This window comes from Benincasa hispida, chromosome 6 (assembly GCF_027475165.1).
Source record: "Benincasa hispida cultivar pf3 chromosome 6, pf3_genome.v1.1, whole genome shotgun sequence".
NCBI classification, from domain to species: Eukaryota; Viridiplantae; Streptophyta; class Magnoliopsida; order Cucurbitales; family Cucurbitaceae; genus Benincasa; species Benincasa hispida.
This window is the reverse complement of record NC_143483.1, coordinates 6,254,696-6,268,112: the sequence shown is the minus strand read 5'-3', so window position 1 is coordinate 6,268,112 and position 13,417 is coordinate 6,254,696. Positions and strand designations below refer to the sequence as shown.

Below are 13,417 nucleotides of genomic sequence, written 5' to 3'. Positions count from 1 at the left end.
TAGTACGTTCATTAATATGTTAAGTATGTTAAACATGAATTAATGTTATATTTGTAGGGAAGGGCATAAAGATATTAAAGAATAAAGGAAAAGTCTTGAGTTTTGAGAAATGAGATCTCAGGTAGTAAGGTGTTTGGCTTTCGCAAGTAGAAATTAAGGAAGGGCATGAAGATATTAAAGAAGAAAGAAAAAGTCTTGAGTTTTGAGAAATGAGATCTCGGGTAGTAAGGTGTTTGGTTTTCGCAAGTAGAAATTTGGCTAAGTGTAGAAGCCAAGTGTAACCTTGTGATGAAGCTTGTGAAGCATGGGCGCATAAAGCATGTGGTGTCTGGCAGCCAAGGTTAAGTGTTGGTTGAGGGCTTTCTATAGGCTAGCAAGGGGCATGCGGTGATCAAGGCCTTAGGAGGCTAGTGTTATATGCGGAAAGGCAAGTGCGTGTGGGCGTTAGGCTGTTGAGGCGTTGGTTGCACGACATGAGCGAGGCAGCCTAGGTGTTAAGGCTAGGTTGTGCACTGACCAGTGTGCAGGAAGTGAGACTATGCGTTGGCCACGAGCTTATGTGAGGAAAAGTGGAGATGTCGGAGCATGCGTCGAGTGGTAGGCGGGTGCGGCATGAAGGCCTTACATGTTGGAAGGTTGTGTGTGTGCTTGGGCATGCATTGGTGGCATTGGCACTAGGCACATGAGGCATGCGCTGCTAGGTGAGTATGTGTTGAGGTTGGCTAGTGGCCAGGGGGTAATGCGATGAGGTTGAACCACACATGGATTAAATTTACACGTTGGAATAACTGACTAAACTTTTTAGTCACGGGATCCACCATCTGTTAACTGTCAGACACTCCACTAAAGATCGACAGCTGCACTCTTCTCACTACAAATATATTTTCGTGTCTATATCAACCAATCAACATTGCAATAACCCTTCACCGATCGCTCGTAAGTACAACTGGGCTAATTTACCGTTTTTCCCCTATAGTTAAATCTAACTCCTTAAGTACCACTGATTCCTCTAATGAACAATAAGTCATAGCCTTACTATGCCTGGGTCCTCTCTTCCAAAGAGAGGATGTGGCCACTGTGTTCAAGACCGGGAATCAGCCCTTAAGAGAGCAATCTATCTACTTAACCCCTGTTGCAGGGAAGGAGTGAATTTCATATTGTGTAACTGAATTCCTAGCTCTCTAATCAGAAATATCCCAAAAAATGTAGGCTTGTTGACTTGGCAATATGACCACTCTCACCCAAACTAATCAAAGGACCGCCCTCAAAGGCAAGAGTTCCCAAAACACTCAAGATTAAGGTCATGTCACCTATGGTCGTTATAGTGAGATGTAAGACTCAATTATCAATGCCGTTATATAAAGAGACTAATCATCTCTTGGTTCGGTCTTATACAAACTCTTTGTATAATACACCCCTACTCGTATGTTTCTACATGAATGGTCAGGATCAGACCATCTGTAGTAGTTCACAACACTTGTAAACCTCTACAAAGTGGTCGTATCTGTAGTATCACCAAGATAAGGTATCCCTTCTTTATCCTTATACTACAGACCTTTTAGGTTATTACTTAAGGCATGATTCACTTGTATTTCTCATATACATGCTTAAATTTACATGCAATAACCACGTATTTTTGTTTATTAGATATGAGTAAATGCAAATAAAATAACTTTTATTTTATTAATAACAATGTCTACAAAAGTTTACAAACTACGAGACTCCGGGAGAATTAGGACACCAATCCCAATAATGAATTTCTCAGGTTAATTCAAGGATCGATGACGATCACTGAATATGAGCAGAGGTTTACAGAGTTGTTGTAGTACGCTTTTCCTATCATAGCGGAAAAAAAAAAAAAAAAAAGAGATGTGGGAGATTTAAGAATGGGTTGAGAAAGGAGATTTGTATCCTAGTTACTTCCACAACTAATTAGGTGGATTTCACTCAGTTAGTTGAGACAGCTATCAAAGTTGGGAGGAGCTTAGCGGACGTAGAACCGTCGCTGGAAGATAAGGAAGAATAGCAAAGAGTTCCAAAAGAATTGAAAGTTATGAGTTTTAAGCCTCCATTCTCTGGACAGTCAATTATGAGGGGACAGAGAAGCGTGAGCCAGCAAGGTTCAAGTAGGAAAAGATCAAGAACCGAAGCTGAGTCAGCTAGTAGATCATTAAATGGACGTACTAGCGAGTCTATAGCTAGTATCAGTAGGACACCCTCTTGTGCGAACTGTGGTAAGCAGCACTCGGGGACATGTTACAGTGTAGAAATGTTTGTTTCCAGTATGGACAGACAGGACATTTTAAGAAATATATTCCCCAGCTAGTTCGTGAGGCTCAAGTAGAGTAGAAAGCTGCTGATCAAATAGTAGACAACCAAAAGACAACTGAAGCCAAATGTGAGGATTCCAGTGGAGCAAAGTAGAAAGGGGTAGTAGGACGACCCCAGCAGTAGGGTAAAGTATATACAGTAACTCACCAGGAAGCAGAGAAGTCTCCAGACGTCATGACTGGTACGGTAACTTTATGTAACCAGTCTTATGTATTATTTGATCCTAGTGCTACACATTCATTCATATCTAGTATGTTTGTATTGCATATAGATAGGGTGCTTAAGAATATGTTTGAGGATTTTTTTTTGTTTCTATGCCTATTAGAGATGTTTTAGTAGTGCATGAGTATATAGAAACTGTGAGATTGGAAATTAGAGTTTATGGGTTGATCTGATTCCATTAGAGTTACTGGAATTTGATGTTATTCTAGACATGGATTTCTTGAGTAAACATTATGCATTTGTTGATTGTTTTAAGAAAGAGATAGTATTCAGAAGATTAGCTGAATAGGAAATACTATCTGTAGGAAGTAAAATATTACTTCCAGATAGCTTAATATTAGCAGTAAAGGCGAGAAAGCTACTTGTAAGGGATGTGAAGCCTATCTGGCTCATGTAATTGTTTCAAAGGATAAGAAGCTGAAACCTGAAGATGTACCCGTTGTTTAAGAATTCCTGGATGTATTCCCTAAAGAGTTACCATGTTTGCCACCTGACAGAGAAGTTGAGTTTACTATTGACTTGATTCTAGGTACAACACCTATCTCACAAGCACCATACAGAATGGCGCCAACAAGGTTGAAAGAGTTAAAAGTTCAGTTACAGGAGCTAGAAGATAAGAGGTATGTTAGAGTGTGTCACCTTATGGAGCACCAGTCTTATTTGTAAAGAAGAAAGACGGTACTCTCATGCTATGTATAGACTACAGACAGTTGAACACAGTGAACGATTAGGAACAAGTACCCATTACCACATATAGACAATCTCTTTGATCAGTTAAAGAGAGCCACAGTGTTATCTATAATAGATTTGAGATCAGGGTACCATCAGTTGAAAATAAAGGAAGCAGATGTTCCAAAGACTGCATTCAGAACTAGATATGGGCACTAGAAGTTTCTAGTGATGCCATTTGGTTTGACGAATGCCCCTGCAATATTCATGAACCTTATGAATAAGATATTCCATCCCTATCTGGATCATTTTGTGATAGTCTTTATTGACGATATTATTCCAGTAGTAGAGAGAAACATACGAAACATCTGAGGATAGTATTGCGGACGTTACGAGAAAAAGAGTTGTATGCTAAGTTTAGCAAGTGTGATTTCTGTTTGAATCAAGTTGTATTTCTAGGGCAAGGAGTTTCAGTAGTAGGAGTCAGTGTAGATCCTTAGAAGATAGAAGCGGTAGTTAATTGGGAGCGACCCACTAGTGCATCTGAGGTACATAGTTTCTTGGGTTTGGCAGGTTATTACAAGAGATTCGTGGAAGGCTTCTCTAAAATAGCTCTTCCATTAAAAAACCTGACCAGGAAAGATGTGAAGTTTGAGTGGTCACCAGAGTGCAAACAAAGCTTCCAGAAGTTGAAGCAGAGGCTAATATCAACACCAATGCTTACTTTACCTACTCCAAGTAAAAAATTTGAGATTTATTGTGATGCATCCCATCAAGGACTAGGTTGTGTGCTAATGCAAGAAAGGAAAGTAGTAGCCTATGCTTCCCGTCAGCTAAAAAAACATGAGTGTAATTATCCTACTCACGACTTAGAGTTAGCAGTTGTTGTTTTAGCTTTGAAATTGTGGAGACATTATTTGTTTAGAGAGTGTTGCCATATATTCACTGATCATCATAAAAGTTTAAAGTATGTCGTTGATTAGAAGGAGTTGAATTTGAGGCAGAGAAGGTGGATCGAATTGATCAAAGATTATGATTGTACATCTTGGTAAGGAAAATGTAGTGGCGAATGCTCTAAGTAGAAAGTCTGGAACAACTAAAGTTGCTTTCTGCTCAGTCAGAGGTTTGCTATTGTATGAGTTCAGGAATGCCAAGGTTGTTCTAGCAGTTGGCCAGATGAGAGGATTGTTAGCTTCCCTAGTACGACCTACCCTAATTAATGATATTTTACATGAAAAGTTAGGAGATTCTTGAAGCAAATCGGAATTGAGATTTCTATGAGTAGCAGAACAATCGAAGAAGTGTTTCCACACTCCGTTATGCGACCGCTCGAACAACAGTGACTACGAATGCTCGATCTACACGACTGCAACAGACACAACACTAGCATTTTGCACTTGTTCTCAACGATCGCCTCGGCCACGAACTCCTTAGCAACACGAACGGTCTCCTCAGCAATAGCACGAACAGTCTCCAGAAAACCTCGGCGGTGTCGAGTTGAGTCTGACACCACCAACAAGGCTATCTTTGTATTCTCGATGTGAGAATCCAAAGGGTGGGCTCTGTTTGGACTTGGTATGAGGCAGGCGAAAGAGAAAACACCGATCGCGTACACGACTGGACAAGTGGGAGCTGGTGGAGACCTATCGTATAGGTCAATGCCCAATCGTTTAGATAAAGCTAAGCGATCATCTAGCAAAAGCTATGCGATCGTTTAGCTCATCATTTAGCTCGGTCTGTCACCTACAGACTCTACACGATCGTCTACTTAGGGCAAGCGATCGTCTAGCAAAACTATGCGATCGTTTAGTAAATACTGCACGATTGTATAGCTCGCCTAGCCGTCATTTAGTAAATCCGTATTTACTTGACGACTCCGTGAGTTTCTTTGTTCGAGAGAGAAAACTCAAAAACTTTTTCAATCATTTTGAAAAAATCATTCTAAAATTAGGAAAACTATTTTCCTTTTAAACTCACGGTTACCATGATTTCAATAACCACCCTCACTTGGTTATTAAAGGAAAAGAATAAATTATCCAATAATTAATATTATTATAAATATAAATGATAACCAACTTATCATACTATATTTATAACCTATAGTTTTAATATTTCATCTCATGAAACATATAAACCATAGTTCTATTTCTATTCCACGGTATTTAATGTAAATCTCATTTACATCAATCCTCCACTAGATGTATCTCATACATCAAACCGATTATATCATATATAATCAAAACACCTCTTGTCAATTTGAATATTTCAAATCAACACCAAGAATTGATCCTCAACTGAATCCATTAAGCTACCAAGGGGACCTCATAAACCTGTAGCTTGAAGCTCCAACGATACATGAATAGTTGACTATACTCTTTCGCCACGAGATCCACCATCCGTTAACTGCCAGGCACTCCACTAAAGATCGACAGCTGAACTCTTCTTACCACAGCTAATATTATGTGTCCATCTTAACCAATCAGCAGTGTGACAACCCTTCACAGATCACTCGTAAGTACAGCTGGGCCAATAACCGTTATGCCCCTGTTGTTACATCTGTCTCCTTAAGTACCACTGATCCCTCTAATGAACATAGTCATAATCCTACTATGACTGAGTCTTTTCTTCCAAAGAGAAGTTGTGGACACTATGTTCAAGCCCCAAAATCAGCCCTTAGGGGAGAAATCTCTCAACTTATCCCTTCTTCAGGAAAGAAGTGAATTCCATCTTGTGGAATGAGTTCCCAGCTCCCAGATCAGACAAGTCCCCAAAAAGATAGGCATGCTGAGTTGGCAATCTGGCCACTCTCACCCATACTAATCAAAGGACCGCCCTCAAAGGCAGGAGTTCCTAAAACACTCAGGATTGAGGTCGTGTCATCTATGGTCGTTTAGGTGAGATGTAAGTCTCTAGTATCAACGGGGTTATGTATAGAGTCCAGTCATCTCGTGGTTTAGGTCTTATACAAACTCTTTGTATAGGACACCCCCGCTCCACGTCTCCACGTGAATGGTCAGGATCTACCATCTGTAGTAGTTTACAACACTTGCAAACCTCTATAAAGCGGGTCGTATCTGTAGTGTCACAAGGATCAGGTATCCCACCTTAATCCTTATATTACAGACCTATTTAGGTTATCACTTAAGGCATGATCCACTTGTATATCACATATACATGCTTAAGTTCACATAAGATAACCAAGGAGCTATGTTTATTGAATATGAGTAAATGCTAGAATTATATAACACTTATTTTATTCATTAAACAATGTGTATCTTTACAAAACAACGAGACTCTGATCTCCGAAGGATTGCTGAATAGGTAGGTAAATACCTGAAGTCTGATTATCAAATAATAATAGATGAAGGTTTGCCCAGGGAAGGCAGGGTATATGTACCTAATGTCTTACCACTTAAACAAGTTATTTTGGAGGAGGCGCATAGTTTAGCATATGCTATGTATCTAGGTAGTACAAAGATGTATAGAATATTGAAGAAGTCCTACTGGTGGCCTAGTATGAAAAGAGAAATAGCATAATTTCGTTGATAAATGTTTGATTTGTCAACAGGTTAAAGCTGAGCGACAAAGGCCAACTGGGTTACTTAATCCACTTCCAGTGCCAGAATGGAAGCGGGAACATGTCACAATTGATTTCTTATTTGGCTTTCCTAGGACGCCATTCGAATTTGAAGGAATTTCGGTAATTGTTGATAGGCTAAGAAAAACAGCCAAGTTCTTACCAGTTAAGATTTCGTTCACCCTAGAAAGATTGGATAAGTTATATATAGACAAAATAGCGAGATAGTTTGGGGCTCCAGTATCAATTGTGTTAGATTGAGATCCAAGGTTTACATCGAAGTTCTGGCCTAGTCTACAAAAATCTATGGGCACTAAGTTATTTCTTAGTACAGCTTTTCATCCGCAAACAGATGGTCAGTCAGAGCGGATGATTCAGACATTAGAAGACATACTAAGAGCATGTGTATTACAGTTTAAGGACAGTTGGGATACATATTTGTCATTGATTGAATTTTCTTATGATAATGGTTATCATTAGAGTATTGGTATGGATCCATATGAGGATTTGTATGAAAGACCATGCAGGACTTTAATATGTTGGAATGAAGTAGGAGAAAGAAAATTTTTAGGCTCAAAGCTTGTTCATCAGACGTTTGATAGTATTAAGCTTATCCAGGAAAATCTTAAGGTAGCTCGAGACAGGCAAAAGAGTTATGCGGATAAGAAAAGAAGAGAATTAGAGTTTGAAGTCGGTGATCAGGTATTCCTTAAGCTATCTCATGGAAAGGAATACTTTGGTTTGGAAGAAAAGGGGAATTGAGCCCAAGGTACATCGGACCCTACGTGATACTGAAACAAGTTGGTCCAGCAGCTTACAGGTTAGAGTTACCTCCAGAACTATCTCATATCCATGATGTCTTTCATGTATCGATGTTGATGAAGTATATACTAGATCCTGCTTATGTATTGTCTGAGCAACCGATGCAGTTGAAGAAAAATTTGACTTACAAGAAAGAACCAGTAGAAATTCTTGATAGGAAAGAGCAGGTGCTAAGGAACAAAACAATACCCTTAGTAACGATATTATGGAGAAATCATGGCATTGAGGAAGCCACTTGGGAAGTTGAAGAGCAAATAAGAAGTAAATATCCTCAGTTATTCAGTTGATATACTTGAAGCAAATTTCAAGGATGAAATTTCATAAGGGGGAGGTAAGTGTAAACCACGAACCCTATTTTTCCTACTTAAGTATGTTCATTAATATGTTAAGTATGTTACGTATGAATTAATGTTATATTTGTAGGGAAGGGCATGAAGATATTAAAAAAGAAAGGAAAAGTCTTGAGTTTTGAGAAATGAGATCTTGGGTAGTAAGATGTTTGGCTTTAGCACTAGAAATTTTGCTAATTGTAGAAGCCAAGTGTAGCCTTGCGATGAAGCTTGTGAAGCATGGGCGCATGAAGCATGTGGTGTGCAGCACCCAAGGTTAAGTGTTGGTCGAGGGCTTGCTATGCGCTAGCAAAGGGCATGTGGTGATCAAGGCCTTAGAAGGTTAGTGTTGTATGCGACAAGGCAAGTGTGTGTGGGCGTTAGGTTGTCAAGGTGTTGGGCGCATGATATGATCAAGGTAGCCTAGGCGTTGAAGTTGGGTGTGCACGCTGACCAGTGTGTGGGCAGTAAGATTACATGTTGGACACGAGCCTATGCAAGGAAAAGTGGAGATGCGTTGAAGCATGCATCGAGTGGTAGACAGGTGCGACATGAAAGCCTTACGCGCTGGAAGGTTGTGCGTGTGCTTGGGTATGCGTTGGTGGTCAGCGCTGGGCACTCCACTAAAAACCGACAGTTGCACTCTCTGCACTATAAATATATTTATGTGTCCATTGGATATAACCAATCAACAGTGCGATAACCCTTCATAAATCGCACGTAAGTACAGCTGGACAAATTTACTGTTTTTCCCCTATAGTTACATCTAATTCCTTAAGTACCATTAATTTCTCTAATGAACAATAAGTCATAGTCCTACTATGACTGAGTCATCTCTTCCCAAGAGAGGATGTGGTCGCTATGTTCAAGACTCGAAATCAGCCCTTAAGGGAGCAATTTACCTACTTACCTCTGCTTCGGGAAAGAAGTAAATTCCGTCTTGTCTAGCTGAGTTCCCAACTCCCAATCAGATGAATCCCCAAAATGGTAGGCTTGTTGAGTTGGAAATCTAGCCACTCTCACCCACACAAATCAAAGGATCGCTCTTATGAGCAAGAGTTTCTCACTCACTTAGGATTAAGGTCATGTCACCTATGGTAATTCTAGTGAAATGTAAGTCTCAATTATCAACAGCGTTATATAAAGAGACTAATCATTTCACAGTCCAGTCTTATACAAACTCTTTGGATAGGATACCCTACTCGTATGTCTCCACATGAATGGTTAGGATCAGACCATTTGTAGTACTTTACAACACTTGTCACATCTATAAAGCGGGTTGTATCCGTAGTGTCACAATGGATCTTAGTTTATTGGATTGAGTAAATGCTTATAAAATAACACTTATTTTATTAATAACAATATGTTTACAGAATGTTTACAAACTACGAGACTACCAGGAGATTTAGGACACCAATCCTAACAATCTTCTACTTGTTCTAAAGCCTCGGGAGACTAATGTATAATACAAAACAGTACAAAATACAATAATCTAAGGCATACTCTATACATCAGTAACATCTCCCACTTGCCCTAGACAAGGTGCCGCATATCCCATAGACCCAAACTTTCCAGATGATCCTGAAAATTGTGCTCCTATGCGATCTTCGTGACAATCACATCACCGCGATGCACAATCTCCTGGATCAAATGATATTTCCAATCTATATACTTGCCTCTTCGGTGACTCCGAGGTTCCTTAGAATTTGCCACAGCTCTGCTGTTATCACAATAGAGTGTTATTGGCAAAGACATATTTGGATCACTTCCAAATCAGTAAGGTCTACGAATAAGGTTGGGTGCCTTATTCTTGTAACACTATCAGATGCGGCCCACTCTATGGTTGTTATAATTTGTTGTAAGGTGCTACAAACAAAGTAATCCTGATTCATTCATGTATTGACATGAGGAGTGGAGGCGTCCTATGCAATGAGTTTGCATAAGATCCGACCAAGAAAAAAGTCACTCTTACTTTATAACGTTATTTATTGTTTAAGATTGAATATTTTGCATAGATGACCTAGGTAACTCGATCTTAATCCTAAGCTATCTATGAACTCCTGTTTATCCAGGATTATCCTTAGATTTGCATAGGTGAGGGTTGGCTCAACAGCGCCGGCTTAATAAGCATCCCATTTCAAAGGTAAGACCATGTAAATAGCTAGGAACATAAGGTGCAAGATGAAATTCATGTCTGTCCGATTTAAGGATAGAAGGAAATTTGTTCTTTTAAGTGATGAATCCAGGTCTTGAACAAGGGGTCTCACCCTCTCATTGGCCCGAGAGGGATTCGGTTTAGTGATTGGATGACAAATCAATTGTTCATTAGAGGATCAGTGGAACTTAAGGAGCAAAATGTAATTTCGGGGATAAAACAACATTTGACCCAATCGTTATTACGAACAACCTATGAAGGGTCGACTTACTATTATGGTTAAGTCAAGTGGACACAAATATATTTACAGTGAGGAAAATGCAACTATTGAGCTACAGTGGTGTGACTCGGTAGGTAACGAATATTAATTAATTCGGTCTAAAGAATTTTAGCCAATTAATCTCAAATCGTTGAAGCTCATGATTTGTAGGTTCATAAGATCCCTCTACTATCTCGTAAAACATGAACACCTTGGATTAGTAAATTGAGTGAATTTGAAATGATTTCAATTTGAAGTGTTCAAATTGCGAATTAGGGTTTGATTTTGAATTGTTCATATTCAAATTAGGGTTTGAATAATTATATTCGATATAATTAATTAACGTTTAATTTATCGACATCAAACGAGGAGAGTTTATAATATTTAAATATTGATTTAAATATTAATTACATGAATAAGATTCATGTTGAAAATTAGGTGTGTGATTAATTTAATATTTGATATTAAATTATTCTTTAATTAATTAAATTTGTTTAACTAATTACAATCAAATTATTTTTCAATTTTAATCCAATTTGAGAAATTGGATTTTGAATTTATGGATTTAATTAAATTCTGAATTAATTAAATAAGAACTCAATTTAAAAATTGAAAATAGAATTTGAAAATAGTGGATTTATCCATAATTTCATGAAGTAGGAGATGGATTTTCTTAATCCATACACCTAGCCCACTTGTAGCTGGAATTGGAGGTGGCTTCAACTGCCTGCATGCATAAGTATAATAAAACCTCCAATTTGGCCAGATGAAAATTAATTGAACTGTTGAAAACTGGTTTCTGCAAAAAACTGTTCTTCATCTCAAAAACTCACACCATTTCCTTCACAAATTCACTTCAATCTTGAGTTCCACCACTCAAATTAAAGACTGATAATAGTAGAGAAGATCTCTTGGTGGTTCACTATAGATTTGGAGCTGAAATTTCGTGAAGAGCAGCTTAGATTGGAGAAATTCTTCAAAGGTGTGCTGATTTTGAACCCTCTTCTTTAAAATATGTTTTTGCATGCATTTAGAACTCAAATTAAATGTAATTAGAGTGCTTATTGATTCTGATTGCTTCTGTTGCGTGAGTATACATCTTATAAGGTATTTGGGCCATAGTACCTAGGGTATGGCGGTACTTAGTGATTACCACGTGTACGTAGGTAGATTCAACGTTGGTTGTGTTGAGAACACTCTGCACCAACTAAGCTTTAATATTGAGAGATTGAGCAAATGGGTTCTCTCTCAACACAATAATTATGTAAAGTTATGTTTAAAGCTATGCTATGATGAAAGTTTTAAGTATGAGGTTGCTTGGCAATTATCAATTTTCTAGCATGTTGTTTATGTTTTATTGGTCACTCACTGAGCTAGTAGCTCACCCCATTTTTAATGTTTTCCTTTTCAGGTAGCGGTCAAATCCCCAAAAGATAACTTTGTTGCTGCTTTGCCACTCAAAGACTCTATTAAGGAAAAGACTAGGTGTTTGTTCTGCAAAATATTTGTACACATGTTTTGTTCATACAGGGACTAGTTTAGCAAGTTGGGGTCCACAGGATCTTGTATGTACATATGTCATGTATATATTGAAAGAGTTAAACAACATGCAGTGGAAGTATCAAGGATCCATAAGCATTCTAATTCACTAATTTTGGCAAAAACTAAAGCATGCTCTTCTTAAAAAGTGGGTTTTCAAAATGTACCTTTGATGAACTCTCCAAGAAAACGTTTGTACAGCTGCTGTCTTCACTTGATATCACCGTGAACCACCTTAAAGCCGTCCCTACTATACTCTTGGAGCTTTAGGCAGAGTTGTGGGACTCAAGAACAGCTTGAAGATATGAAGAAGCAAGAGGAGCTCACAGCAGCCGATTGAACAAGACAGTTTCTTCTTCACAGAAAATTCTCTCTCAAAATTTTGCATTCATTCTTCTCCAACAATTCCAATCTTCTTTATATATAGTAGATGAACATGTAAAGAGATGGAGTGCATAACTTGCAGTTCATGCTTGGAGAATCAAAGTAGAGAGGATAATGGCTTTTGTGTGAGCATAAAGATGATGATAACGGAAAAAATTCATTTTCCATTTTGTGCAACCATACAAAACGTTTTTTCATTTTCTTTTTAAAACATAAAATGATTTTAAACCATTTTAATTCAAAAAATAATTTTCTTATAATTTAATATCAAATATTAAATTAATTTTTGCATAATAATCATCTTCATATATTTAAATCAAATTTAAATATTTATTCTCTTGTTCCTTTAATTTGAATGTTTCAAATTAATTTCTCAAGCTACCTTAAAGCTTATCCATTTACGAGGGACCTCGCAGACCTACAGATCATGGGCTCCAATGATTCGAGATTAATCGGCTAAACTCATTAGTCCGATCTAACACCCATTCGTTAACTCATGGGACACTCCACTATAGCCCATAGTTGAACTCCCCTCACTGTAGATATATTATGTTCACTTAATAACCATAATCTAATCACAGCTAGGTCAAAAATACCATTTTATCCCTGTGACTACTTCTTGTTCTTTAAGTTCCCACTGACCCTCCAATGAACAATTCTGATTCATAACACCTATGAATCAAGTTCTTTCTCTATAATGAGAAGGCGGGGCCCCGATTGTTCAAGACCTAGAATCGTACTTAAGAGAACAACCTATCTGCTGACCCTAAATCAGATAGAAGTGAATTCCATCTTGTAGGGTTATGTCCCCAACTATTCATCCGATCTTGTCCCCAAAATGGGAGGCTTATTGAGCAGTGTTGTTGGACTACTCTCACCATTTGCAGATCAAAGGATAATCCTGAACAAATAAGAGTTCATAGCTAGCTCAGAAAGAAGATTGAGTTAACCTAGGTTATGTAATAAATGAAATAGCCAGTTTTAACAGTAAACGATCATTATAAAGAAAAGTGACTATTTTTGTGGTCTAGTCTATATGCAAACTCATTGCTTAGGATGCACCCACTCTCATGTCTCAACATGAACGATTTGTGGATCACATCGTTTGTAGCACCTTACAACTTCTTGTA

General features: G+C 38.1%; 1 protein-coding gene across 1 annotated transcript; it reads left to right on the top strand.

Moving 5' to 3' along the window:
- The first annotated feature begins 3,114 nt into the window (after positions 1 to 3,114).
- LOC150035380 (uncharacterized) lies at positions 3,115 to 7,908 on the top strand. Its single transcript, XM_090314295.1, has 5 exons — positions 3,115 to 3,173; positions 4,368 to 4,422; positions 6,791 to 6,922; positions 7,280 to 7,501; positions 7,684 to 7,908. Exons 1-5 carry the CDS (start codon positions 3,115 to 3,117, stop codon positions 7,906 to 7,908), a joined length of 693 nt encoding a protein of 230 aa, XP_090170421.1.
- The last annotated feature ends 5,509 nt before the right edge of the window (positions 7,909 to 13,417 follow it).